Here is a 27413-nt window from a genome sequence, read left to right as displayed (position 1 = left end):
CCCTTTCCCCTTTCCCCTTTCCCCTTTCCCCTTTCCCCTTTCCCCTTTCCCCTTTCCCCTTTCCCCTTTCCCCTTTCCCCTTTCCCCTTTCCCCTTTCCCCTTTCCCCTTTCCCCTTCCCCTTCCCCTTCCCCTTTCCCCTTCCCCTTTCCCCTTTCCCTTTCCCCTTTCCCTTTCCCCTTTCCCCTTTCCCTTTCCCCTTTCCCCTTTCCCCTTTCCTTTCCCCGGTGTTTTCCCCCTCCCTGGAGCCCAGCAGGCTCAGCCTGTTGCTGCTCCATGACTCAGCCCTGACTAATGCCTCTCCCCTGGCTCTCCCTGCTGGAGCACGTTCCTGCTCCTGTTGCCTGGATCCCACCTGGAACACGAAGATAACCAGTCAGTCCCACAGGGGAGGCTGGAGGGACTCTCCCTGTCCTTTCCCCTCTCCCTTCTGTGCCCACCTGCAGGATGGCAGTGCCAGGGAAAGCTCAGCCTCTGGAGAGGGGCAGGAGCTGTGCACAGCAGCTCTGCCTGAGCCAGGGAACCTCACTGAGCCCTCCTGGACACAGCACAGAGACCCAGCTCTGAGCAGCCCCAGCCTCCTGGCTCGCAGGGATGTGTCAATTAAGGGCCCCAAAGGAGCCTGGCTGCTGACAGAGCCCTGCAGGACACGGCCCCTCCCTGCCAGGGCTCCCAGCACCTGAGGAGTGTCACCAGAGTTGTCACCAGAGGAGGGTGACAGCCTGACCTGGGCTGGCTTTCAGAGGCAGGGTTAGGGTGGCACAGCTGTGTTGGTGATGTTGGGCCATTTTACCCGGGGGGTGTGACCCCAGAGTGTCCCCAGCCCTGCTCCTGGGGCTGCAGCCCCAGCAGCCCTTGAGCCCCTTGGCCCTGCCTGGGTTACTGGTCAGCAGGAGACAGCTGCTGATCCCACTGCATGTGCAGCAGCACTTAGCTAGGACCCCTAAATTCCCTCAGGAGCTGCTTCCAGTGACTCAAGAGCTGCTCAGGGATGTCTTCTCCAGCCAGGAAAGCAAGACCAGCTAGGAGCTGCTGACAGAGGGGAGGTGCTGGGAAGAAGCAGCAGAAATCAGGCATCTGCTGTGGTTTGTAATCCATTCAATGGAAAAGCCTCCTGGTGAGGGAAGTCCCCACATTCCTGCCCTGTGTTCCCCTGCATGCCAAGCTCCTTCAGCCCCTTTCCCTGCTCTGCTCACACCTCCTGTTCAACCAGGCACAGCCCTGGCACTGCCACCCTGGAGCTCAACCTTAGGGGCTGTGCTGTGACCTTGTCACTCTCTGCAGCTCCTGAAAGGTGCCTGTGCTCAGCTGGGGCTGGGCTCTGTCTCCAGGCAGCACTGACACAACCAGAGCACACAGCCTCCAGCTGCACCAAGGGAAATACAGGTTGGATATTGGGAAGAAGTTTCTCACAGAAAGCGTGATAAAGTTCTGGAATGGCTGCCTGGGGAAGTGTGGAGTCCCCATCCCTGGGTGTGTTTAACAAAGCCTGGATGTGGCACTGGGTGCCAGGGTTGAGTTGAGGTGTTGGGGCTGGGTTGGACTCGATGATCTTTGAGGTCTCTTCCAACCCACTGATTCTGTGATTCTGTGAATTCTGTACAAAGCCTAAAAATCTTCCCCAGCCTGGAAAAACCCCACAGACATCCCAGCCCCACCTGAGGCAGGAGCTCCCTGGGTGAGGCACCAGAAGCCAGCACTGCCCTGCAGCAACATTTCCTCCTGCTGATTCCAAAGGCACCTGGGTCAGGTGAGGATTTATTGGGATGACTGCCTGGACAAATGCTGCTACCATGGTTCACATTTGGGTTTCTCTGCAAGGCCCCACTTGCATCTCCCCCAAGCCTGCTTATCATGCATGTGCCTCCCTTCAGGTGAGATTTGTCACATTCCCACTCTGGAAATGTTTTTCCCTCCTGACAATACCCTTTAGATAGTGCCTGTGGAGGTGGATGACTCAAGCTTGACATGATTATTTCCATCCAGCATTTTTTTATTAAAAATACTCCTGGTGGTTCAGAACGTGAGGACAGGAGCTGCCTTGAAAGGGACGTAGAAAGCTCAGAGTCTGCACAAACTGTGCCATGTTTTCATGTCAACCAGCAAGAGCCAGAAAATCTGTGTAAAGCAGCCCCTCCCAGACTGAATTTATCATTTCATGCATAGAAACCTCCAAGCACATGGCAGTAACATCCACCCCACATCCCTCCAGTCCCTCAGAGCCAGGTTATGGTGCCACTTCCAGACCTGGGCTGATTTTCAGAGGCTGGGTTAGGGTGGCACAGTTGTGTTGGTGATGTTGGGCCATTTTACCCAAGGTGTGTGACCCCAGAGTGTCCCCAGCCCTGCTCCTGGGGCTGCAGCCCCAGCAGCCCTTGAGCCCTTGGCCCTGCCACTTCCAGCTCTGTATGTACCCAGAGCTACCAAGTTAAGGATCTCCTGATTTAATTCTGGGCAAGTTAATTCCCTTTGTGACAGCTCTCAAACACCCTCACACTATCCAGCCTCACAAACAGCAAACCTGCTGCTGGGAATGGACCCCAGAGTGAGCAGAGTGACCCCTCCTCTCCTGCCTCCCCCTGCTCCAGCAGCGTGGAAAGAACCAGAGGAGAGCTGGGGATGGCAGATTGCTGCTGCAGGTCAGGAAAATTTCACAGGGAAAAACTTCCTGTGCCCTGCTGAGGCCTCACCTGGGAAACTGGACACAGTTCTGGTGTTCCCAGCATGGGGAGGACAGGGAATTGTTGGAGCAAGGCCAGAGGAGATGTGAAGTTGATAAAGGGACTGGAGCTCCTCCCCTATGGAGACAGATTGAGAAATCTGGGATTATTCACTTGGAGAAGGCTCCAGGGAGAGCTCAGAGCCCCTTCCAGGGCCTAAAGAGGCTCCAGGAGAGCTGGAGAGGGACTGGGGACAAGGGATTGAGGGACAAGACACAGGGAATGGTTCCCACTGCCAGAGGGCAGAGCTGGATGGGATATTGGGAATTAGGAATTGTTCCCTGGGAGGGTGGGCAGGCCCTGGCACAGGGTGCCCAGAGCAGCTGGGGCTGCCCCTGGATCCCTGGCAGTGCCCAAGGCCAGGCTGGACAGGGCTTGGAGCAGCCTGGGACAGTGGGAGGTGTCCCTGCCATGGCAGGGGTGGCACTGGATAGAATGTAAGGTCTCTTCCAACCCAACCATTCTGGGATTTTGAGATTCTGAATATTTATTTGGAGAATAACGTCTCAGAGAAGAGGCAGAGCAGCACTTCAAGCATTCGCCCCAAGCCCTGGGCTCTTCCCCCTTACATCACTCGAAATCAGAGCTCTTTTCCATCTCCTGATCTTCCTGTTCTCTTCCAGCCCCCAGCTGCAGCTGAATCAGGGAGAATTCCTGGCTATTCCCTGTAGGATGAGCTGGGAGCAGGGTCAGGCTGCAGCTCTGTCCCCCTGCAGGATCCCAGAAACCCTTCCCAAGTGAACAGTGCTGACACACACAGAGCCAGATACAGAAAAAAAAAAAAAGGAAATCTGCTGGAAAGAACCCAACAGATCAGGCACTTGTTGGAGCCTTGAGTGCAGAGGAACATTATAGAAAATTCCCAGTGACTCCTCTGGCTCCAAACCTATCATAATTTAATCTGTGTGACTGGAATTTCTCAATAGGCTGGAACTCCCTCAGGACCAAAATCTCATTGAAAAAGAAACCAAGGAGAATTTTGGCATCTCTTCCCCAGCCTGGAAGATGAAATGCAAATCTGTTATTGGCATCGAGCTCTCACAGCTTGATCCATCCACAGAGCTCCAATAGCCTGACATTAACTTCTCAAGGAAGAACATTTTGTTACTCATCCTCAGACAGTTTATGCTTAAAGGCAGAAAGACTAATTCTGTTTGGGGTTTGGGCAGTGAACCTTCCCCAATTACCAGCACAGTCAGGCACTGATCTGGTATTAGAGACAAAACACAGGGAGATGGAGACTGCTGACTTCATTTTAAATATAAATTCCAGAGGCTGAACACTGCTGGCACATGGAAAAGCATCTCCAGCTTCTTCTGCTGCCCTGGCTTTTCAGACACGGATCGATCTGGTGCCATGCTGTGTTTGCAGGTGGAAGATGACCTGAGGTGGAGGTCGGAGCTGTCCCAGAGCTGGGACATCCTCACGGCAAAGGCACAAAGAGGGGTGTGGAGCACAGGCTGCCAGGACAAAAACGGACCTTAAATCGAGCCTGTGCTTGACAGGCAGGGAATAAATGGATGTTGAGGTGAAGAGCTGTGTCCAGGCTCCCGGAGTGAGAGGAGACAGCGATCCCCCTGCGCTCCCGGCACGGCGCCTTCAGTGGGACACGAACAGGCAGCTCTCGGCTGCTCCTTCTCCAAAGGCGGCTCCTCCACACCTCATTTCCCTCATTTGCCGTTAATTAACGGCGGCGATCCGCAGCTCTGGAGCGCGGATTCTCCCGGGGCAGGCGGGGCTCGGCTCCAGCTCCTCCCGCGGACAGAGCAGCGCCCGAGGGCTCCGGATCCGCTGGGGATCGGGATCGGGACAGCAGGGCAAGGATTGAGGCTGGGTTCCTTTCCCTTCCCTCACCTAGCACAGCCCGGTTCCCTGGCCCAGCCCAGTTTCCCTGCGAACGGGACGGGGGAAGCAGAGCAGGGACGAGCATCCCCCGAGCAGGGACGAGCATCCCCCGTGCCCTGCCTGGCCCTGCCAGGGCTTCCAGCCCCGGGGCCACTCGAAGCAGCTCCTGACAGGTCTCTGCAAACCCAACAGACAGTTCCGCAGCCGTGCTTTAATGGGGACAGGACTGGCAGAAAATCCTTGTTTGTGCTTGGAGTGAGCTGCAGGAGCTCCTCCCGCTTCAGTGTGCTCAGCAGCCCCCTGACCCCACACAGGGACAGGGCAAAGCTGTGCCTGGCCATGCTCTCGGCACCTTTGGGGTGAGGAGAGGTTGAGCCAGCTCAGTTCAGCTGAACTCAAACCTGTAAGCCAAGATCCAGGAGAAGAGCCCAGAATGTGACCTTGGCAGTGCTGGGGTTCCTGGGCCTGAGCTAAGCTGCACTGAAGTGATTTCTCAGATTGTCTTTCACCTGAGCTGGGTCCTCACACCCTCACTGGGAAGAGGAAAACAATATTGGTACCTGAGCTAAATTCACATAAAGCTCACACACCCAAATCCAAAGGCTCTGAGGTGTAAAGGCTGGGAAATGAAGGTTTGATCTACCAAACCACACAAGAAAAGGGGCAGGGTGGTCAGAAATGTTGGCCTCCTGTTTCTCCAAAATGCCTCCAGGCTGTCCAGTTCCACTTTGCACCCTTCCCTTGATCCTTCCCTCAAAAAGTTCTCCATGGAGGCCCCTGTTTGTGACCATGGCTTGTACCAAGTGACCACTGGAGAGCAAACCAAGAGCTCCAATTCATTCCACAATACTCAACAACATTAACTCTAATCATTTAACTCAGAAATGACCCTGGTAAGCCACAAATCCTCTACAAAAGAGACCTTCCCCCCTGATGGGGACCTGAAGCTCTACCTGGCCACACATCCCAGGCAAGGGCAGAGAGGATTAACAGCAGCAGCTTCCAGGGGGAAATGATGGGATCCTCCAGACAGCACATGTGGACGACCTTCCCAATGGCCTGTGCCAGACTAAAGCTGCTCTGTGCTCCCTACCACTGATCTGGAAAATGGAATTTTAAAGCTCTTTCCATCTCCTTAAGCCACAAGCCACCTCCATGCATCTTCTTACACTGAAACATGGAGAGGAACCTCCCTTTGGGAAGGCCTCAAAGCAACTGAGACTCGGTGGGAAGAACAGACTCAGCTCTGCAGGGTCTCAGGAAGGCTAAAGACCTTTGGGGCAGTATGACCCTAAATTTTCTCATTTTCCCCATAAAATGCAGGCTTAACGTTTCAAAAAGCTGCAGAAGGACAAAAGCTAAGACTAAAATCACTCCACAGCTCCCAACACAGCTTTGGTCAGGGATATTCTCTGTGTCCCTGATCTGCTGAGCCATCCCACTTCCTGTCACACTCACATTCTCTGAAAAATTCCTTTGCCAAAGATTTTTCTCCTGGGAATCTGAGAAGCCTCGGAGAAAAGGAAAACAATTCTTATCTCATTTGCTTCTCCTGTGCTGTGCTCATGTGGAATGTGTTTGGAGATTGTTCACCCACAGGTGATTGTTCCATTGCAGTCTGCTGGGACTTGTTTTCACTCCTTGGCCAATTTAGGCCAAGCTGTGTCAGGGCTCTGGAGAGGGTCAGGAGTTTTCATTATTTTCTTTTAACATTCAGTAAGTATCCTTTCTGTATTCTATAGTATAGTTTAGTTTAGCATTCTTTAATATAATATAGCATCATAAAATAATAAATTAGCCTTCTGAGAACATGAAGTCAGATTCATCATTCCTTCCTGCCATGGGGATCCCTGCAAATACAATAACTTCCCAGCTGCCTCCCTGTAGCAGGAGAAGGTGCAGGGAGCCCAGCCCAGCCCAGCAGCACTCACCATCCAGCTCCTCCACAGAGATGTTGGCCAGCTGCTCGCTGTCGCTGCCGGCCGAGAGCGAGCGGTTCAGGTAATTGCCCTTGTACAACAAGCCAGCTGTCACATGGTGGAATGGCATCTTCTCCCTGCCACCAAAGGGGGAAAAGAGAGGGTCATTGTGGTTACCTGCCTTTGTTTCATGGGATGGAGCAAAGACTGGCCAGGAGCAGGGGCTGTGTCGGGACCCAGGACATTGCTCTGACTGCCCTGGAGGACTCGAGACCCTGCCGGGGGCTCAGAGACCTTGGCACAGAGTCAGAAACCCCTGTGCCTTCCATTTTAGCCCATGGAAACAATTACCAACTTTATGTGAAGAGTTACAAGCCACAAAGGTTTGAATGGAATGATAGTGAATTTGCCACAGGGTGAAAAGTAGAATTTTGGGGATTTAGAATGGGGGTTCAAGAGGCAAGATGGAGCAATCTGGGTGTGTCCTGTCCTTCTTCTCCTTCTTGTCCTCCCTCTTCTGCTGTGATGGTGACACTTGTGGATTGGTTCAGAGCAGAGACAGACTGTCTAACACAGGTGATAGGGATTGGGAAATTATTGTAAATAAAGTACACACAGTTCTTAGTATAAAAAGCCACCACCACCCCAAGGGCAGGGACTGTGCCACAACCCGACCTGCTGGACAGACCTCAGCAGGGCAGAGAGAGAATGGAATGGATAAGAGAAAATAAACAACCTTGGAAAGCAGAGCTGAGGAATCTTGGCTTCTTTGGTTGCGGGGCTGGGAAAAAAGAGACTTTCTGATACCTGGGGAGCCATTCCAGCAACTCAGAACCCGAGAGGGATGGAGAAACAGCCCAGGTGGGTGTGAGAGGGGTGGGCTGAGCTCAGAGCTGGGCTCTGAGGCAGCAGCTGAAGGAACAAACAGCAAAGCAGCTGCTGCCTCTGGCTGCTGGAGGGGAGTGAAGGGAGCCAGAGCAGTGGAGCCTTAGGAAAACAGGATTGGCCAGCACTCAGCCTGCAGAGTTCAGCCTTGGTAATAACTGCAGGGAACAAGTTACAGCATTGTGGAGTGTTTGGGTTGGAGAGGAACCTTAAAGCCCATCCTGAACCACCCCTGCCATGGCAGGGACACCTTCCACTGTCCCAAGCCCTGGGTCCAGCCTGGTCTTGGACACTGCCAGGGATACAGGGGCAGCCCCAAGTGCTGCCCAGCAGCACAACTTCCAAAGGCAGGGAAGGGTCTGGCACCCCTGAGACCCCACCTGGAGCATGCAGCCCCCTCAGAAGGCCCAGCCAACCACCCTGAGCAAGGTGTTTGTCACTGCAGACCCCACTGAGAGGAGAATATCCATGTTGGAGCAGGGTCCCACAAAGAACATTCCCATCTCCCAAGTCTGAGAGCTGAGGAGAAATCCCTCTCCATGGGAGGCTGGAGCAGGAAGGTGTTTGCAAGCCCCACAGGTCCCAGCCCAGGGAAGGGCAGGCACTGCCCAGACAGGAGTGGGAATCGCTGTCAGCAGCACTCACCCTGTGATTTAGGAGACACGAGGAGGAGGCGACTTTGCCAAAGTCAATTGAAATATTAAGAGGAAGATTTCTCATGCCCAGGGCTGGATTCAATCAGCACAAGCTCATCCCAGGCCTTTTGTGCTTTGGGCTGCACATTTCCAGCAGAAATAAATCAGCAGAGTCCCCAGAGGCACTCAGAGCTGGCCAGGGACTGCCTGGGGCTGGAGGTGGCCAGGACAGGCTGGGAGTGGCTCTGAAAGCCACCAGGGCTCTCAGTGCACAGGGCAGGGGCTGCTCAGAGCCCACCCTTGCTGTGCCAAGTCCTGTGCCCAGGAGGAGGTGTCAGCTCTGGAATGCTGCTCCAGCCAGCAGCTCCAGGATGGTCTGGCTGTGCCTCAGCCAATAACCCAAATACACACAATATATACAATACAGATGGATTCAGTGGGAACAAAAACATTCCTGCTCCCTGGGATGGGAAGAGCTTTGAGAGACCCCCCAGGAACAAACCAACCTGGAGATACAGGCAAGCACAGAGGGAGAGCAGGAGGCTCCTCCTGCACTGCTCAGCACGCTCCAGGAATTTCCCTGGCAGTAATTATGTAAATAAATCCTAATCGTAGTTTTAAGTATTTTTATTTGGGAGCCAGTTTGCTCCAGCAGCACATCAGAAACATAAACAAGGGGTTCTGTTTCATTAAGCACATCTGTAATTTCCCAGCCCTTGCCAATTCATGGGTTTCACTCTGAGATGTTGCTCCCTCTGACACCTGCTCAGCACTAAAATGAGAATTCTACCTGGCCAAGGGACACTCAGAGGCAATGCCAGCTCTGCTATCACTGCAGAGACACTTCCAACCCTTTGCACCACCTTCATTTGTTCCCAGGCCCACCACAAACCATTCAGGCAGTGACCAGCTCCTGTTTTCTAGGGACAATCACCCCCCAGAGTAAGCACAGAGTTGGAAGGGACCCACAAGGGGCATCAAGTCCAACCCTTGGACAGCCCCAAGAACCACTAAAAGCAATTACACTGAATTTGTAAATCACTTGACAGGAGTTCCAGTCTCCCCCCGGGCTGAGCTTGCCCTACACACTCAGTGAGCCCATGGGGCTGGCTGGGCTCTGGCACCCCTGGCCCAGCCCCTGGGTGAAGGAAACCCCAGCCCTGCACCCCCTGAGCTCAGCCACAGATGGAATAGCAGCACACCATGGATTTCAAGCATTCCTGGAATCACTTTCGCAGCCTTGGCTTCCCAAACATTAAAAAAAAATGACAATGCCTCTCCCCTGAGGGCTGAAGAGCTGAAAATCAGCTCCTACCTGGATCCTGTAGTGTGTTTTAGTGCTGGAGGAGAGCCGTGATACCCTGGAGTGAGAAATCCTGGATTAAATTCTGCTGCCCAGATATATTAGGGTTTTAAAGCTGTAACATCATTCAGCAGAAACCCTGCAGAGCCTCTGGAATCCATCACCTCTCAGCTCTAACAAGGGATGCTCCAAGGGGGCCCAGCCGCCATGCCAGAGGCCCCCAGGGATGTGGAGCTGTGCCTCAGGAACACTCAGCACCCTCAGGCAGGAACCTGCAGCCAAAGCCAGGCCTGAAATGGGGAGAAAACAGGAAAAAGGGGTCCAGGAGGGGCAGGTGGGGGAGAGCTCCAAAGCACCGAGGTGGGAAAGCCCTTGAGGGTGGGATCCATAAAAGCTCATGAGAATAAGTGCCTGTCTGGGATAAAAGGGCTGTCCTGGCACAGCCAGACTGCTCCAGGCTGAGATTCCCATCCCTGGATGTGTTCAGGGCCAGGCTGGAGCAGCCTGGGACAGCGGGAGGTGTCCCTGCCTGTGGCAGGGGTGGCACTGGGTGGGTACTTCCCAGCCAGGCCAGTCTGGGATTTTGGAACAGGCTCACTTTGAATGCAGCCTCAATGGACAGGTCAGAAACACAGAAACCTCCTGCAGATTCCCTGTGGCTGCTGGTCCCAGTGCCCAGTGACCCCTGGGACACTCAAACCACCCTGGAGCATGCTGCACCTCCATCCCCGTGCTGCTGGCCCCATACCCATGGTGGCACCTGGCACCATCAGCAGCAGGGCACTGGCAGCATTTTACCTCTCCAAATATTCCATCTAAGCACTGTGCCCTCTCCTCAGGGTGGCCCTGGGGCTCCTGCCCCTTCTCTAGAGCTGCCCAGCAGCCCCTGAGCAGGGAGCTGGGCTGGGCTTGGCTCTCCAGCACAGACACATTTTCCACCAGGACCTTGTGAACCTAACACACTGTGGGGATTCAGGAGCAGTGCAATCCCCTTGGATAACATCATAAAAATATCACCAAATCATTGACATTGAACCAGAAATCCCTCAAAGAACGCCTCACCAAGTGTGTGGCGATCTCCCCATGGTACCTCAATGTCTCAGGTTGAAAGATTTAGCTGGGGGTGTGTGTTCTGTCACCCTCAGTCAGAGCTGGGGCAGTTCTCTGCTGTTCATGGGGCAGGTTTCTTTATCTCTCCCACAGCCAATCCTCCCTCCAGGAGATCTCTGCTGTCCATGGCCACTGAGTGTCCCTGCAGGGCTGATCAAATTCCACCATCCCATGGGAGATGCTCCACCCAGGGGAGGAGCCAAGCATTCCTACCTGGATCCAATCTGACCTGGAACAGCCCAGCAGCCTTTGGCCACTGCATTCCCAGAGGAGCAGCTTTCTCCTGCCCTGCATTCCCAGAGGGAGAGCAGGCCCATCTCCAGCAGCCCTGGAGCTGCAGAGGAAAACTCCTCCCTTGTGCAGGATCCCTGCTCCAGCAGAACCACAGCTGGCACTGCAGGAGGGCTGAGCCCCCCTGGGATGGGACTGTGCCACCACCCTGAGCCCCCCTGGGATGGGACTGTGCCACCACCCTGAGCCCCCCTGGGATGGGACGGTGCCACCACCCTGAGCCCCCTGGGATGGGACTGTGCCACCACCCTGAGCCCCCCTGGGATGGGACTGTGCCACCACCCTGACACACCCTGGGATGGGACTGTGCCACCACCCTGAGCCCCCTGGGATGGGACTGTGCCACCACCCTGAGCCCCCCTGGGATGGGACTGTGCCACCACCCTGAGCCCCCCTGGGATGGGACTGTGCCACCAGCCTGAGCCCCCCTGGGATGGGACTGTGCCACCACCCTGACACACAGGGGTCAGGGACTGCTCTCACTCTGGCAGTGGGGTTTTTTTGTTGTTTGTACTACTGCATTTGTATTTTTAATTTTCCTAATAAACAACTGTTATTCCTCTTCCCATATCTTTGCCTGAGAGCCCCTTAATTTCAGAATTATAATAATTCAGAGGGAGGGGGTTTATATTTTCCATTTCAAGGGAGGCTCCTGCCTTCCTTAGCAGACACCTGGCTTTTCCAACCCAGAAACTCAAAGAGCCCTCACCAGGTCTGTGCACTGTCCCCAGGGTCCCCCAGCAGCTCCCACCCCCATCGTGCCCTGCCAGCCCCACTCCTGCCTCTCAGCACAGCCATGTTTGTGGAATTTAGAAGATTTTCATAGCAATATTCCATCAGGATAAAAAAAAGCCATCTCCACAGTGCTCACATGTCTGTGGCTCCCATTCCTCACCAGGCCGTGTGCTGCGCTTCCCAAAAAGGCTCAGAGCCCACGAAACCCAACAGGACCATTAACCACGAGGTTCCAGGATCCATCTCTGAGACAGAACTGGGACCAGTTCTGCTGATCCTGGATCTCCTGGCTGGTCACCAGTTCAGAAGAGGTTCCTTGTTCCTCTGTCTCTCAAGTGCAGCCCAAAGGGTGCCTGGGAATCTGTCCTGGGGAGTCCTGCTTTTCCAGCCTCAGGCGTGGAACACACAACCTCCTTGGCACTGCCTTGTGTCCCGCCCATGTCCCACCCAGCCAGAATCCCGTGTTTGCCCTCCCCATGGCGCTGGTATTCCATGGATCCCAGGGGCTGGGAGCACCCTGGCAGGATCCCAAGCTGGATGTTGAGCCCTGTGGTGTCCAACAGACCAGGCAGAAATGAGGAAAAGTGGGATGAGGATAAAATGGAGATTTCTAGCTCTGCCAGAGGCTGGGCTGAGGGAGTCTGAGCTGGAAGAACGGGAAGCACCCCTCCATGGATGGCCAAGGACAGGAGGGGAGCACCAGCACAAGCTTTGCTCTCCTAGCCCTTCCTCAGGGCTGAAAGGAATCCAGGAATATGTTGAAAATCCAGGGAGCAGTCAGGAAACTGGAACAGGAGCTGGGAAGTCCCTGAGGTCACTTTTAAACCCTTTAAAAATTCATCAAATGAAGTGATGTTGTTGAAGATGCTTCTCCCTGGGCACAGCAATGTTTGAACATCTAAAGCAAAGCAGAGAGGGCACTTTGGAGGAAATGATCCCATTTTCCCCAGGCCTGAGGCACTGCCACCATTCTCAGAGGGAGGCTGTGTGACCCAGCTGGATCCAAAGGACAGTAGAGCAAACAGAGCCTGGTGTCACCCTGGGGTATCTGACACTCCATGAGGCACCAGCCAGGGGACACCTCCCAGAGAGGCTCCATTGCTATTTCTGGTCCTTTTCCATGGTGCTGTCCATGCTTCCCTCTCTCTCTAAGGAGGCTGTGACAGCATGGTTAGGCCTGGCTTAACCTCTGCCAGGGGAGAGGCTGAGCTGGACTAAATCCCCATGGTTGCTTTGAAGCCAGCCCAGTTCAGGGAAGAAAAAATCCGTGCGCTGGAAAGAGTCACTTTGTCCCTTGTCACCTGCATTCCCTGTGCTAACAATAGCTTTAAGGATTTTTTTCCCCCCTTTTTAATTTACTTTGTGCACAAACTTGGCACCTGGAGTGCAATCTGAGCCTGAGCTGGCCAGGGCAGAGCCTGCAGGGCTCCAAAGGCTCCTCCTGGCTCCAGAGGAGCTCAGAGGAGCAGAGCTCAGCAAGGTGTGAAGGGTATGAACTGCCCAGGTCTGGTTTAACCAGGCTCAGCTCAGGAGCGTGAAGAGAGTCAGGGCTGAGAGCAGGCTCAGGCTTGGTCTGTACTACAAACCAAGAGAAGTGGCCTTGGAAGGAGCCTTGGGATGGGGAAAAATAAAGTCTGGTTCTTTAAAGAGAAGGTCCCAAAATAGACCAGAGATCCTCCCTGGGAGGACAGTCCTGTAGAAGCCTGTGATTGCTGACTACTGATCCCAATCTGTATTGATCTCAGAGCCCAAAGCCCAGGAAGGCACATTTGGGATATTTATAAACAGGTGAGAGAGGAACAGGCTCCTGCTGAGCCTGCACAGGGCACTGGACCCTCTGGGCAGGGCTGGGAGCAAGATCTGCTCAGGCTGGGCTGAGAGGGCAGTGAGTCCCAAAGCTCCCTCTGAGAGCTCTTCTGGGACACAGGAGGGCTCCCCCTTCACTGGCTGGGTGTCAGAGGTTAGATCTGGCTTTTCCACACATATTTTCAGCAAATGGATCCAGACAAATTTCACCTTTCACAAGGATTTATGGACTGCAAGCACGAGACTTGAACCCACATTCGTGAGATTCACTGAACATCTGCTGCTGGGGATCCAGGTAAAATCCAAACTGACCTCCAGGGACCATTCCCTGTCCTGACCCATCACATCCCCACGTGCCCTTGGCATACCTTCATGGCATTTGGGCTCTATCTGATCATTTCTTGGCATAAGCCTAAGGAAATGTTCCTCTGATTCAGGCAAGAAATGCAGATCTGGCACACCTGGCTTGGGATGCCAACAACAAAGCACCTCATGGTGATCGCTGGGTAAAAAACCTCTTCAAACAGATCATTCTCAGCATTCAAAGAGGTAACTGGGAAGAAAAAAAAATCCTCTGCAAGGCAGAAAACAAGATCTGAGTGACAACCTCATGTAATGTGCAGCACCTCAGGAGCCACAAACTTCCACACTAGAGAGCTACAAAGCCCTTGGAGCTTCAGAAGGTTTTGTGCTGGGGTTTTTTCCCACCTTCTGCAATAAATTCAAAATGAAAAAGCAGAGGGAGGGCACTTGAAAAGACAGCACATCTTGACACAACTGCTGCTGCTTTGAATTCAGGCAGGAAGGGAGAGCTGGGGGTGCCGGGTCGGGAATCACAGCCAGCATTTCTGTCTGGGAGCTGCCTGGGAGAGAGAGCAGGGACAGAGCCATCGGAGCTGCTGTTTGCCATTTCTGAGCCGTGCCTGGGGCTGATCCTGAGCTCGAAGGAGAGGACTGAAAGGACCTGATAGCTCCGTGTCTGTCCCCAGGGCAAGGGCAGCACTGGCAAGGGGACAAAGGCCCTCTCCACGGCAAACAGGTTTAAAGTGCCCCATTAATGAACCAGCAGCGCTGACTCAGCAGTGCTTCCTCTCACCTCAGCTCCCAGACTCATCCTCACCTTCTGCAGGCAGACATCCCCAGATTTTTGCTGCCCTTTTCCACTTTCTGTCACTGCTGCTGCCCCCACTTGTGTTTAACCAAGATTAGTAAAAAAAAATCCATCTTCCAGGTTTGAGAAGCTTCTGAGTTGATGGTATAAAGTAAAAAAAAAAAAAAAAAGAAAGGCAGCAATGCAACCAAAAAAATCTTTAATCTCTTCTCCCCTCTAATAATTCACCTGAAAACATTAAAAAATCAGTTTGGGAATGAAAGTTTTATCCCTGGGGAGGCCCAGCCTCCCATTCCCTCCTGTGGGACAGAACACCAGGGACAGCCATCACACAGGGTCCCCAAAAAAAGCCTTTTTCAGGTGACAAGGATTTAGGAGAGGAAACTGACACAGGCTACCAAAACCTCTCAAATCTCTGGGCAGAAGGGAAACTGAAGGAACCTGCACATTGGGAATTGAGGCAGACTTCTCTCCCTAAGTAAACTAAAGAAAGACTGTTCTAAAAATAGTAAACTAAAATTTTAAGTTTTATTTCTTTACATTATCAATAAAAAAAATTTTGTGAGAAGAAGAAAAGTGTTCTAAACACTTTGTTCTAATTCTTATTACTCTTCCTTTTAGTTACAATGAATACATTTTTCTTTATACCCTTTTAAAGTTTTAAACCTACTTGACCTTTCTCCTAATCCTACCTCACAAGAAAAAGTAAATACACTTGTAATTAACCAACACTAAACCCACCACACTCATTAGTACATTAACCAAAAAATCTAAAAATTAACAAAATCTCAAACAGACAAACTAAAACCACTACATGTGGCAAAGCTGATCAGCCTCTGGAACAAACATCCCAGGGGGGACATGGCCTGTGTCACCAGGAGGGACACACCTGTGTGACCAGGAGGGACACACCTGCCTGGCCAGGAGGGACACATCCAGCCTTGCACCTCACTGGAAGATGCTGGTGGAGTTAAAGGGTGAAAATCTGGGGCTGTTGATGGTTGTTTCCCACAATGGAGGCTCTGAGCTCCTCCTGGGCCCTAAAACCCAGGAGGGGTTGCCCTGGGAGGAGCTGCTGGAGCTGCTGGGTCCCACAGCACTCCAGCCCACCTGCAGCCCCATTTCCCTGCCCAGCCCCTCCTGTTGGTGCTGTAAGAGGAGCCAGGAGCAGCCTGTGCCCACCAGGGATCCCTGCAGCATGGAGAGGGGGCTCCTCCTGGCCCCCTTCCCAGAAATCAGCTTCTCCAGAAGCCAGTGTGGATAAAGCCAGCAGGAGCAGGTTCAGCTGAGCACCCAGGGCAGCTCAGGGGTGCCGGAGAGGCTTTGGGGCATCACCCAGCCCCTCACACTGACCCCACCCCACAGTCCTGGCTGCTCACTCACAAAAAGATCCCAATTCTCTTTCTCTGGAATACTCAGCCCTTTTTTTTTTTTTTTTTTTCCCTGAGTACAACACGAGATCACTCAGAATTAAATAATGGGAACGAGGTCCTTGTTGACAGCAAGAAAAATAAATATCCCAGAGCTTTGGGCTGAGGAGCACATCAAAGCAGGGAGGAAATGTCACCCCCACCATAACTCATCTCTAACACATTTCCCTGCTCTGCTGAACCCTTTTCTCCTCCACTCACAGCTGCTGGGTGTTTGCTCATTGAGCCTGGCCAGAGGGGACTTTTCTGAGCTTCTGTTCATTCCCTCCTGTCCAGTTCCCTCCCTGGCCAGGCATAAATCAGCCCTGGAGACATAAGCAGCAGCGATTCCTGGCACCCCCAGCACCCTGGTTCACAAAACAATACACAATGGATTATTCAGAGCACACCCTGCGTCACACACCAGTAATTATAAACATGAAATCTATCAAATAAAGACAATTAACAGCGGATCTGACAGAGTAACACACTCCAAATAGCCTGGTGGTTGATTACGTCTTATTAATGAAATGCCAAAACATTGAGGGCTCTTAGCAGGACAATTAATTGCTCCCAATAAATCTGACTTCTGCCAGACCTCATCTTTAAAGGAGGCTTTGGGACATCTGGTGAGGGTTATTTTTTAAAGCAATGGCTGATGGTTCCTACAGAAAATTCCCTGGGATCTGGGAGGACTGGAGCCACCAATACACAGAAATGAGCAGAAAGGAATTAGAGACCAGGGCAACCCCAACACTGGAATAATTTTATGTAAACTGGGGGAGATTGTGGTGTAAGATTCCAGCCAAGATCCACTCCCAGCTCTTCCCCTGCAAACATCCAGGGCCAGCAGCTTCCTTGGAAAAGTGTCCTCAGACGCAATGGCCCAGATTCAAGGGGATCCAAGGAGGATTCCAGGCTGCTGGGAGAGGGTGAGCAGACCCAAAGGGAGACCTGTCCCACCCAGAGTGTGCAGAGCCACCAGGCTGGCTGTCACTGCCCCAGGGATGGGCTGTGGTGACAAAGACTGCACGGACTGTTGTGCCAATGGCTCCGCTCCTGCAGACACTGGGAATGACACCTGCCTTGGACACACAGCACTGCTGCCAAAGGTGGTCTGTGTGTGTGTGTGTCCGTCCATCCATCCATCCATCCATCCATCCATCCATCCATCCATCCATCCATCCATCCATCCATCCACCCATCCATCCACCCACCCATCCCCTCCTGTGGCAGTGATCCCAGTGACTGCTGTGTGTGGGGTCACTGGGATCGCTGGGCCCTTTCCAGGGGCCAAACCCCGGAGCTCTGGGCACTCCCTGGCCCCAGCCCATGCTGGAGCCCCTCACCATCCCTGATTCCCCAGCCACCAGCTCCTGTCAGGGAGAACAGGGTCAGGCTGTGCTGCTTTCCCTGCAAGCTCCCGCTCCTTGGAAGATTCAGTAGAGCTGTTCCAGGAACCCCAGGGATCATTTCCTGCTGGAGCTGTGTTGGGTTCTCGGGGTGGCACAAATTACAGCATCCTTATTTTTATTTCAGCCTTTATTTGAAGGGAACGTACAAGAGAAATCTGATGCTGGCTGGGCCTGGAAGCCACAAGCACTCTGTAAACAAGCTCTGCTCTGAGATTTCCATGTTTCTTCCTGAAACACCAGGAGAAACAGAGGCACTGGCTAATTGGAAACAGCTACAGAGACTTCATTTTCTTGTTTTTTCTGGGATTTGCTCTTGGGCTGGCTCTTCCCAACCTTAATACCTGGCAGAGCTGATCAACTCTTTGGAATCTCATTTGCATAAAGGTTGATGTGCTGAGGAGAAATCACTGCCCTGGAGAGGTCAGGGATATCCAGGGGGAAAAGGAGAGGCCATTTCTCCTCAAGTGCTGCTTTTAAAAGGGGTCAGAGCAGAGTCTCTGACCTGAATGAATAAATAGACCCCAAGGAACACTTTACTGTGACATCCTTGGGAGCCTCTGGACACTCCTCAAACCCTTGGGGACATTTGCCAAATTAGCAGCAGAAACACAGGCAGGTATTCCAGCCCTGCCCTCGGGGTCACAGTGTCCCTGGAGGCATCAGCACCTCAGCTCCTGTGCTGGGCCAGGCTGGCAGCACCAGCAGGGCTCACCTGGGCCAGGTTTTCCTCCTCTGTTTGCCCAAGGCTTGGCAGGAGGGGTCTCAAACAGCTGAGCCCTGCACAGCCTGAGGGGCAGAGAGCCTCTTTAGGCTCCTGCAGCTCCTCAGCTCCGGGAGCCTCTGCCCCCTGAGCCCTGCAGAGCCAGGCCCTGGGCAGGAACAGGGCACAGACCCCGGGACTGGGGGCTGGCATGGAGGAAGCCAAGCTGGATTTGTGCAGGACACCAGTAGAGCCCTTCCCATCACTGAATGAATCTCAGCTCCTCAGGCTGCCTCACGTTCTGGTTTAACATTCCAGCATTCAGGAGAAAGAGACCCCAGGGAGAGGAGATGCACACAGATGTCCTCCTCCCTGCTGTGTCCTGTGCCAGCCACCCTGCAGGACACCCAGTGACCACAGGCAAGCCCCACTGCCCAGCCCTGTTCACATTTTAACCTTCCTGCATTCCTGAGCAAGCAAAGCCCTGCTGCAGGGAAGGACTTCAGGCAAAGGCAGGGAATACAGGAGGATGAGGAAATGGGCTCAGAGAGCTCCAAACCAGCTCCTCCACTAGGCATCACTCACTGCTGGGGTTCAGAGATGAACCCACTGGGCCCTGTCACACCACTGAGCAGTGTCCCCACGCCAGGGACAGCCACCAAAACTGCAGAGATGCCAGCTCAACAGGGAATGGCTCCAGGCACAGCACAACACAGACCCAACCCCTCCAGCCAGGTGAAATGCTGGGTAGTGCCTGGGAAAGGGAGGGCCAGGAAAGATCCAGGACCAAAAAGGGGCCTGGAAGGCCCAGCTAGGGCAGGCCTGAGGGCAGGAGAGCAGATGTCTGAGGGACAGACCTGAGGACAGGGTTCAGTGCAGATGTCTGAGGGACAGACCTGAGGACAGGGTTCAGTGCAGATGTCTGAGGGACAGACCTGAGGACAGGGCTCAGTGCAGATGTCTGAGGGACAGACCTGAGGACAGGGTTCAGTGCAGATGTTCCAGGTTTGCTTTTCTCCTGTTGTAAAAATGCAAATGCAAGGATGCCCAGCAAGCCTCCACAAGCTGATGTTAACTTCAAGGAATGAGAGGGCACTTTTAGAACCACCCCCTGAATTTCTTTACATCCTCCAGGTCCTTCCCATGGACTCCAGGTTCAACAGACTAAATTCAGACTGTGGCTTTTATTACCACTGCTTAATGTCTTTATTCTGAGAACCACTTTCACATGTTAGTGCTTTTATCGAAGGAGGCTGCAGTTAATTAAAAGCAGACCTATAAACCAGTTTGTTTCTATTGCCCTTTTTTCATGATAGCCCAAGAACTATTGCATAATACACAGGATTTACTTGAGTTTCTGCCTCAGACTTTTAACACTAACCACATTCTCAGGTTAAAAACACAGTTAAAGCCTCCCCAGCCTGGCAAAGCTCTGCCATATGATCAATTCCCAGTTCCTCATTAGCTGGGGACTGTATGAACTGAATAAAACTGACTTGGTCTTTTTACACAACATTCAAAAACCCTCTCAGTTCACCTCAGGAAGGCACCTGGCTACAATGAATGCTCTCAGACCCTTCAGACATTCCCAGCATTTTCTGAAAAGGCTCTGTCTGTTTGAATTTGCATCTCCTCATAGATTGCCTGCCATATTTCATCCCAAATCAATAAAAGCTCTGAGAGCACAGATGTAAAATGATGGTGGAGGGTATTTCTAGTCCAAGGAGTTTCTCAATGCGCATTTTGCTCAGTTTACAACAACTCTGGAAGACAAAACATGCACGGCACCATCACTGCACGGGTCAAGCCATGATTTTGCTTAGAAATTAGGACATTTCAAAAGAAATACCACGAGAAAGTTGCATTGCTTTGAACTGACAGGGGCAGCGTTCAGGGAGGCAGAGGGAGCGGCACGGGACCGGCCATTGCAATGGGACGGGGCTGGGGCAGGGAAGTCCGGACAAGCAGCCCCCAAAATGCTGTTTCTAAACCCATCTATAGTTACAGAGCTGCCGTGGTATGGAGGGGATCGGCTGCATCAGCAGAACCCTCCAGCACACCCTGATTGGACAGAACCTGCCTGGAAATGGAGCCAGGGAGGGGGAACAAGGCTCAGCCCCGCTCCCACACGGCTGAGGCAGGCAGGAAAGAGATTGGGGTTAAATTACCCTTTGTGCCTTTTGCTCTGTTTCCGTTTGGGGTATTTTCTCCTTGCAAGCCAAGTTCTGCCCTGGTGCTCGATGGCAGAGAGCTGCTCCCGAAGCGCTTTTGTTCCCTGCTGAAATCCCCCGGCCCCACCGAAAACTCAAGGGAAGGCGTTGTGAGAAGCAGGAGAGCTCTGCACATTCCCGAGGGATGGAGGAGCAGCACGCAGCTCCTGCAGGACAGACCCTCCCCAGGGGAGAGCCCTGCAGCTCTGGCACCCCCGGGAGCCTCACCCCGAGCAGGAGCCGGCTGCTCTCCCTCACTTCCCGCTGGGATTGTGCCCCAGCCGTGCAGACCCCTCCGGGCAGAGCCTTTATCCACAGGTGCAGTGCAGAGAGGATTTGGCTACAAGTCCGGAGCATCCTCTGAACAAAGAGCCGAGCACCCACCGAGACTCTCCAGACTGAAAGGATGAAGCACCCCCATCAAACCCTTCCCGGGAACAGAGTCCCACACATGCATTCCGGGGGAAAGGGAGCATGCAGAGACCCACAGGAGGCCAGCTGGAAAATTCCCTGATAAAGACATGGCATCGGGAGCTCTTACCTGCTCGGATTTGTATTCCCAGCTAGCAGCACACCTACAGCCCCAGGCTCTCAGGGGGCATCGCGGAGGTGCAGATTGCTGCAAGTCATGGGTGTGTACAGCCAGAAGCAAAAAAAAAACCGACCCAAAACAACCCCCCCAGAATCCCCCAAAAGCCACAACATGACCCAAATGAGATGCCTGCAACGGCTATCTCGTTACAAGCAAGATGAGATGAAGGAGGGGTTTTTACTTGCTCTGAGGCATCATATGGAGCTTAATCACAGCAGTTACGTATTGGGTTCTTTTGGCCTTCAATCAAGTGTGTCATTTTGGTGGCAGCTGCCTACGTGATGCTAGCAACCTGGGCGCTCCAGTCCTGTGCCGCTGCCGGCCTTGTGCAGCAATTCTACAGCTCAACGGGCAAATTCTATTTCCCAGGCTACGGGAAGCTCCTCCTGTAGTCAAGCGAGCCCTTGGAGCCACCCAGGATCACACACCTCTCCTCCAGTACCCAGAGCCCACCGCAGCACCCGTCCCGCTCTCATCTCCCGGCGCAGCCCATCCGTGTCCCGAGGACTTCCAACATTCCCAAAGCCACCGGGAGGGGACACAGCTCACCAGGCGCCCCGCGCTAAGGGGGAGGCAGCTGCTCCACGGAAAACAACAAAACTTGGTGGGTGGGAAAGGTCTGAGGAGCCGCTGAGTAACCGCGGAACGGCTCGGCCAGGAGCCGGCTCAGCCCCAGCCCGCCCCGCTGCAGCCCCGGGGCTGCTCGAGGGGGGAAGCAGGAGGAGAGCGCTGCAAATCAGGTGTCGAACCTGGTGATTTAGTCAGCTGAAAGCAGCCGGGGCTGGGCTCAGCACGGCTCCGAGCAGGCAGCGAGGGTCGGGCGCGACTCTGCCCGGGAGCATTTTGGTTGCCGACAGCGGCATCAGGAGGTGTTTGGGGCCGAATTCCTCCGTCAAGTACATTTGTTGGGTTTGACAGATTCGTAAGGATCCATCCATTCAAACAGATGGCGGATGGTCCCTCTGCTCCAGGATCTGGGATCTCCACCCGTGTCCGACTCCCCGAGAGCAGGACACCGCATAGACACCGAGCTCTTATTACATCACCCGCTACGGACGAGCAGGGGGCCAGGAAACGAATTAAAAAGGTTTTCTGGGCAGCCAAAGTGCTGTTGTGCCGCTCCATGGCAACTCCACAAACACGCGTGTGAGCGCCCACAGCCGCACACCGCCGGCGAGGGGCACGGCCGCGGATCCGGGCACCGAGGGGAGGGGATGAGCATCCTGAGCATCCCCCCGCGCACCCCACGGCCTTCCGCGGCTCCCCCCGCGGGGATCGCTCGGCTGCCGGCCCGTCTGAGCCGGCTGGCGGCGTTGGCTGAAGCCCCAACAGGTTCCCGGTGGAGCTGCGGTGCCCCCGAGCCGGGGAGGGGAGGGCGCTGCCTTCGCTCAGCCGGCTCCCTCCGAGCCCTCCCTCCGTCCCCGCCCGGCCGGGGGGCAGCCCGAGCTCCCCATCCTCGCCACCTCCTCACTCACCTCTCCACCAGCCGGCTCCTCCGCCACAGGTTTGGTCGGCTCCACTGTCCCCCCCCGCCCCTCCAGATCGCTCCCAGACGAGTTATTCAGAGGAGGATGGAGGGAGGAGGCACACAGAGATCTGGGCGGTGGGGATGGCGGAGACAGAGAAAAAAATAATATATAAAAAAAAAACATCAAGCGAAGGGATGAAATCAAATCAAAGAAGCGAAGAACTGGACTGAAAGGAGGCGATGCTGGAGGAGGAGGAGGAGGAGAGCGGCGCGGCGCGGCAGCCCCGGCTCAGCGCACCATGGCCCCCGCAGCCCCGAGCGCAGCCCGAGCCCCGCCGCGCCGCTCCGCGCTCCCCCGGCCCGGCCAGGGACCACCCTCCGCCGGCAGCCCTGCGGCGCGGCCCCCGCTAACCCCTTCCTCGCCGTGCTCCCCGCCGGCCGCCCCCTCCTCCCCATCTCCAGCCCAGCCGGGGATGCTGCGCGCAGGGATCGGCTCCGGCCCCAGCCCCGGGCAGGGCAGAGCCCCGATGAACGGGAGGGAGCCGCTCCTGGGGGGCCGACACCCTCGGCAAGTCGCGTCTCCAGATCTCCTTTCGGCAGGGATGGGGGTTAAGCCGCCGGTTCCTTTTTTAGAAGCACGGAATCGTTGGTTGGAAAAGACCTCCAGGATCAAGTCAAGCCATTGCCTCGGCACTGCCAAGCCCATCAGTGATCCCTGTCCCGAGGTGCCACGTCCATCCCTCCAGGGACGGGCACTCCACCACCTCCCTGGGCAGCTGTGCCAGTTCCTGACCACCCTTTGCATGGAGGAATTTCCCCAAAATCCCCCCAGAGGCTTCCCTGGCCCAGCCTGAGGCCGTTCCCTCTCCTCCTGTCCCTGTTCCTGGGAGCAGAGCCCGACCCCCCCGGCTGTCCCCTCCTGGCAGGAGTTGTGCAGAGCCACAAGGGCCCCCCCGAGCCTCCTTTTCTCCAGGCTGAGCCCCATTCCAGCTCCCTCAGCTGCTCCTGGGGCTCCAGACTCTTCCCAGCTCTGCTCCCTTCTTTGGACCACTCCACAGCCCCTCAGGGTCTATCTTGTGAAAGGCCCAAAATTGCCCCCAGCACTGGAGATGCCCCAGCAGTGCCAGCACAGGGGACAGTCACTGCCCTCACTGCCCTGGTCCTGTTGGCCACACCATTGCTGATATTGGCCAGAATGGCCTTGGACTTCTTGGTCTTGCCCAGCAGCAGTGGAGGAGAAGAATCCACACCTGCAGGTGTGTCCTGTGCTCTGCGTGCACAAACTGTGCTTCTGCCTGCGCCCAGGGCCCCCAGCCTGCCTGGCCCCACTGGCACAGCCACATCACAATCCAAGGGGCCTGGGTTTCTGTCCTGGGAAGGAGGAGGTGCCTGCAGGAGTGACTTTCTCCCAGCCACATCTCCCCTTTTCCCTGCTGCAGTCACCTTCAGCTGGTACCAGCACTCAGTGGAGCTGGCTTGGCTGCCCAGCTCCTGTTGGAATGCTCCTGAGGCTCATAGTCCTTCGATCCCTGCCTGGCACCAGCACAGCCCCTGATCCCGGGGACAGCTGGGCCAGGATGCTCCCAGCAGGGGCAGTTTGACTGAAACTAATTTGGGCTGAAAAGAAGCAGAGATGCTGTGCTGTGACAGCAGTTGACTGCAGGAGAGGCTCTGATGGGAACCCAGCATGGCTCAAACTGCCTCAATTGGATCTGGAAAGGAGCCTGGAGAGACACCTGGAGAGACATCTCCAGCAACTCCCACAGCCGTGTGTGCATCAAACAAAGCCTGCAGAGTGCCGATTTTAAGGCTCAAAGGTGTTCAATTCACATCTTGTCTCCCTTGTACTTTTCTGATGTAAAATCCTTCCTGTCTCCTTCCCTTCAGCCTCGTGGGTCACCGTGTTCCCCACGCTGGGATTTACTGGGATCAGAAGGAACATGGTCTGCAGCTCAGGACCTGGGGGCAGAGGGATTTTGGCTCTCTCTGCTCCCTGTGCAGATAAACCCCATAGAAACCCCATCTCCACTGATATTCAACTCATTTTCCTCCACCAACTCAGCTGCCCTGCCCCAGGAGGGGATTTCTGCATCCCACTGCCCCTCTCCCACTGCCTGGACATTGCCTGTACAGCGATTCAGGAATTTAGCCATGATCCAAGTCCCTTATAATCCATCAGGGCTCAGCTACATCCCGGAGTTTTACCATTTTTATGAAGTTATTGGCATTCAGTGAGAAGATAATCCCTGCTCCAGGAGCAAAGCCCTCAGCACCAGCAGTGGAAGGTGACTGATGGCACCAAATGTTGTTCCATCAGAATGAGATGCAGATGAATCCCAACCTTTTACTTTTCGTTCCTATTTTTTTCCCTTGATGCATGAGAAAACATCCACCTGCAAGCTCCCTCCTCTCCATCTGGACTGCCTATGTGAATAAATGGGGGCAAACCTCCTCATTTGGGAAAGTTATTCCCTGCCTTTAGCTAATTTCCTTTCCTTCAGCTCTGGAAAACATTAACCAAAAAGGTCCCAACCTTTGTGGCTGAAAACAGTAGCTGGAAAATCCATTAGGCCAATATATTTATTATTAAAAATTCTGAAAGGACCAAGTGCTCATTAATCCCCAAAGAGATCCACGCTATCTCCAGGTCGTGTCCACATCACCAAAGCAGCCCATGGCTCCTTTCCCTTTTTTCTTTGTTACAGTGCAGAGCTGATCACTCCAAACCCTCTGGTTTTCAGCTTCTCCTGGGGCTGAGGGGGGGATGGAGCTCTCCAGGAGTATGGGGCTTCCTTGAGAATCAGCCCCAGGATGTTTGGAATACACTCCTGGAAATGATACAGCAGAGCCAAGAAAATCTTGAAGTGCCACAGTGAGTGATGGCAGCAGGGCAGGCTGCTGTTCTTGCTTGGGGACACTGTGGGGTGTCACTCCCACAGGGTGACCGGCACCTGCTGAATTCCCCAGGAGCTGCTCTCTCCAGGCAGGCTCCTTCCATGGGGCCCATCCAGCTTGTGGGGAGCTGCCCAGCAAAGCCACCTCCAGGGCAGGGCAGGGTCCTGGTTTGGGGTCTGGAGCCCAGCGAGGGGTGAGGGACTGTGGAGCAGCAGCAATAAATTGGGTGTCCAAGGGGAGGCAGGGCAAACGAGGCTATGGCTCCGGGAGAGCTGTGTGGCTTTCAGAGATCCCTCTTAGCCAAACAGGAGGCCTGGAGGGCCAAACTTCAAGGTCCCTCAGAGAAGAAAGTCCTCAATGGGATTAAAGAGCTTTGCTCCATTAGGGATGACCCTCTGGAAAGAAAAGCCCAGAAAATCGGGAAGGCTCTTGGCAGGGGGAGGTCTGCCATCCTTCCTTCCCCACAGTGCTCAGAGGGGGCTCTGCCCACTCCAGTTTGGAATGTCCTGGGCAACACCCACTGTCCTGTCCCCAGGGAGGGCTCAGGAGCCTTTCCCATCCTGAGTGGGAGAGGTTTTCCAACCCCCAGCCCACCTTTTTGGTATTGCTTAATTCCACCCCATTATTTCTGATGAAACACTTGATGGAAGGAGTACAATTGCTCCCTAGCCTGGATTTTCATGTTTTAATGGTGCTTAATTATTCCAGGAGAAACTTTTATTTTTCCTTTTCCTCCACCTCGCTTCTGCACTGGATGCTTTCTGCTGGAGTTTAATTAGCACATTTCAGAATGGAATATTGAGATTAAATCACTGCTGGGTGAGCTCTGCTCCAGGATTGATGATCTTTGGGCACAGCTTTTGTTGGAGCTGCCAGCTCAGGCCATGGATTTATGGATCAAAGGGTTCTTTGGGCCGGGAGTGAGGCAGCGGTGCCGCAGCGGGCCAGGGACATGGGCCAGGCTGCTGGGCTTGGTCCCCCTGCAGCCACAGAAAGGATGAACGAGGGTGCTGGGGGTCATGTCAGCGTGGTGAGGCCCTGACACAGAGCAGCTGTGGCTGTCTCAGCCCTGGCAGTGCCCCAGGCCAGGCTGGAGCACGCTGGGGCAGTGGAAGGTGTCCCCAGGGCAGGGGTGGCTCTGGATCTCTTTGAAGTCCCTTAGAACCCAGAGCACCCTGGGGTTCCTCCTGGGCAGAAGGGCACCCTGCAGCCCTGCAGGCCCCGAGGAGGGCAGCCACAGCCCAGCAGCAGGGCTGGCACAGCAGCACCTCAGCCCCACCGTCCGTGGGATCCAAGGGCTCATTGCAGCCTCTCCCAGAGCCTGGGGCTGGCTGCAAACATCTGATGTAGGCACAGCTTTGGCACCAGGCCAGCCCCTTTCCTGCTGCCTCAAATGCCAGCATTTTGATTCAAGCTCATCTGCAAATGCTAAAAAAGCTGCAGCTTTGCAACAGAGTCCACCCTGGTGGAGCTCATTGAATGGAGACCTTGAGGGAGGGGGAAGATCCCAAACCTTTAATTGTGTTATCTAAAGGCACAAACATGCAGTGACACCCACAGAGATCTTTTCCCAGAGTGACTTCAAACACTTGTGGCTATCTTGGGGCCAGAGAACACTCTGTGGACAGGAATTTTTGCTTACAGCCCTTGCAGGAAGGCTCCTCATCCCGGGAGCTCCTGTGAGGGGGGTTATCCCAAAAAACTCCCAGCAATGCCCACGTGGGAGAGAAAAGCACCTCCAGTTCCTGCAGCTGGGCAGGCTGGCTTTCCTCTGGTCACCCAGAGAAGCTCTGGCACAGAGTGGAGCAGAAGTGGGTGAGGTTTCACCCTTCAGAGCCCACAGACTGAGCCGAGGGCAGAGCCCCAGCCCAGCCCCAAAGCCAGCAGGAATTTCAGCAGCCAGGGCTGGGGGGCTCTCTGGGGTTTGTTTTGCTCTTCGAAAGATAGCCCTGTAATTTAGTGACTCATCCATTCTCCAGCCTTTGTTGCTTTTCATTTTCAACATCTTTAATCTGTTTGTGGAGAATGTGCTTATTTTTAGACTTCCCATCAGGGAGAGGCATCTGAGCTGAGGGAAGGGCTCCATTGAGGCTTTGGTGTCTGGGGTGTTAATGGGCAAATTTCCTGCTGGGGAGAGATCTCCTTCCTTCCTTCCTTCCTTCCTTCCTTCCTTCCTTCCTTCCTTCCTTCCTTCCTTCCTTCCTTCCTTCCTTCCTTCCTTCCTTCCTTCCTTCCTTCCTTCCTTCCTTCCTTCCTTCCTTCCTTCCTTCCTTCCTTCCTTCCTTCCTTCCTTCCTTCCTTCCTCCCTTCCTCCCTTCCTCCCTTCCTCCCTTCCTCCCTTCCTCCCTTCCTCCCTTCCTCCCTT

The 27413-nt window shown here is 54.3% G+C and overlaps 1 protein-coding gene across 2 annotated transcripts in view; it reads right to left on the bottom strand.

The window, feature by feature from the left end:
* The window catches only part of CALN1 (calneuron 1), a 156022-nt gene that overhangs the window by 107042 nt on the left and 21567 nt on the right, over positions 1–27413 (bottom strand). The window contains exons 1-2 of one of the 2 annotated variants that reach the window (XM_059866032.1): positions 22161–22430; positions 6496–6620 (exon numbers count right to left, since the gene is read on the bottom strand). In XM_059866032.1, the coding sequence (XP_059722015.1) occupies positions 6496–6613 (118 nt within the window). In that variant the 5' untranslated portion in view covers positions 6614–6620; positions 22161–22430. Of the gene's footprint in view, positions 1–6495; positions 6621–22160; positions 22431–27413 lie in introns of those variants that run through there. The other variant, XM_059866031.1, reaches the window with a different exon arrangement.

The sequence above is a fragment of the Haemorhous mexicanus genome, chromosome 22, assembly GCF_027477595.1.
Source record: "Haemorhous mexicanus isolate bHaeMex1 chromosome 22, bHaeMex1.pri, whole genome shotgun sequence".
Lineage (NCBI taxonomy): Eukaryota > Metazoa > Chordata > Aves > Passeriformes > Fringillidae > Haemorhous > Haemorhous mexicanus.
This window is presented reverse-complemented; position numbering and strand designations above follow the sequence as displayed.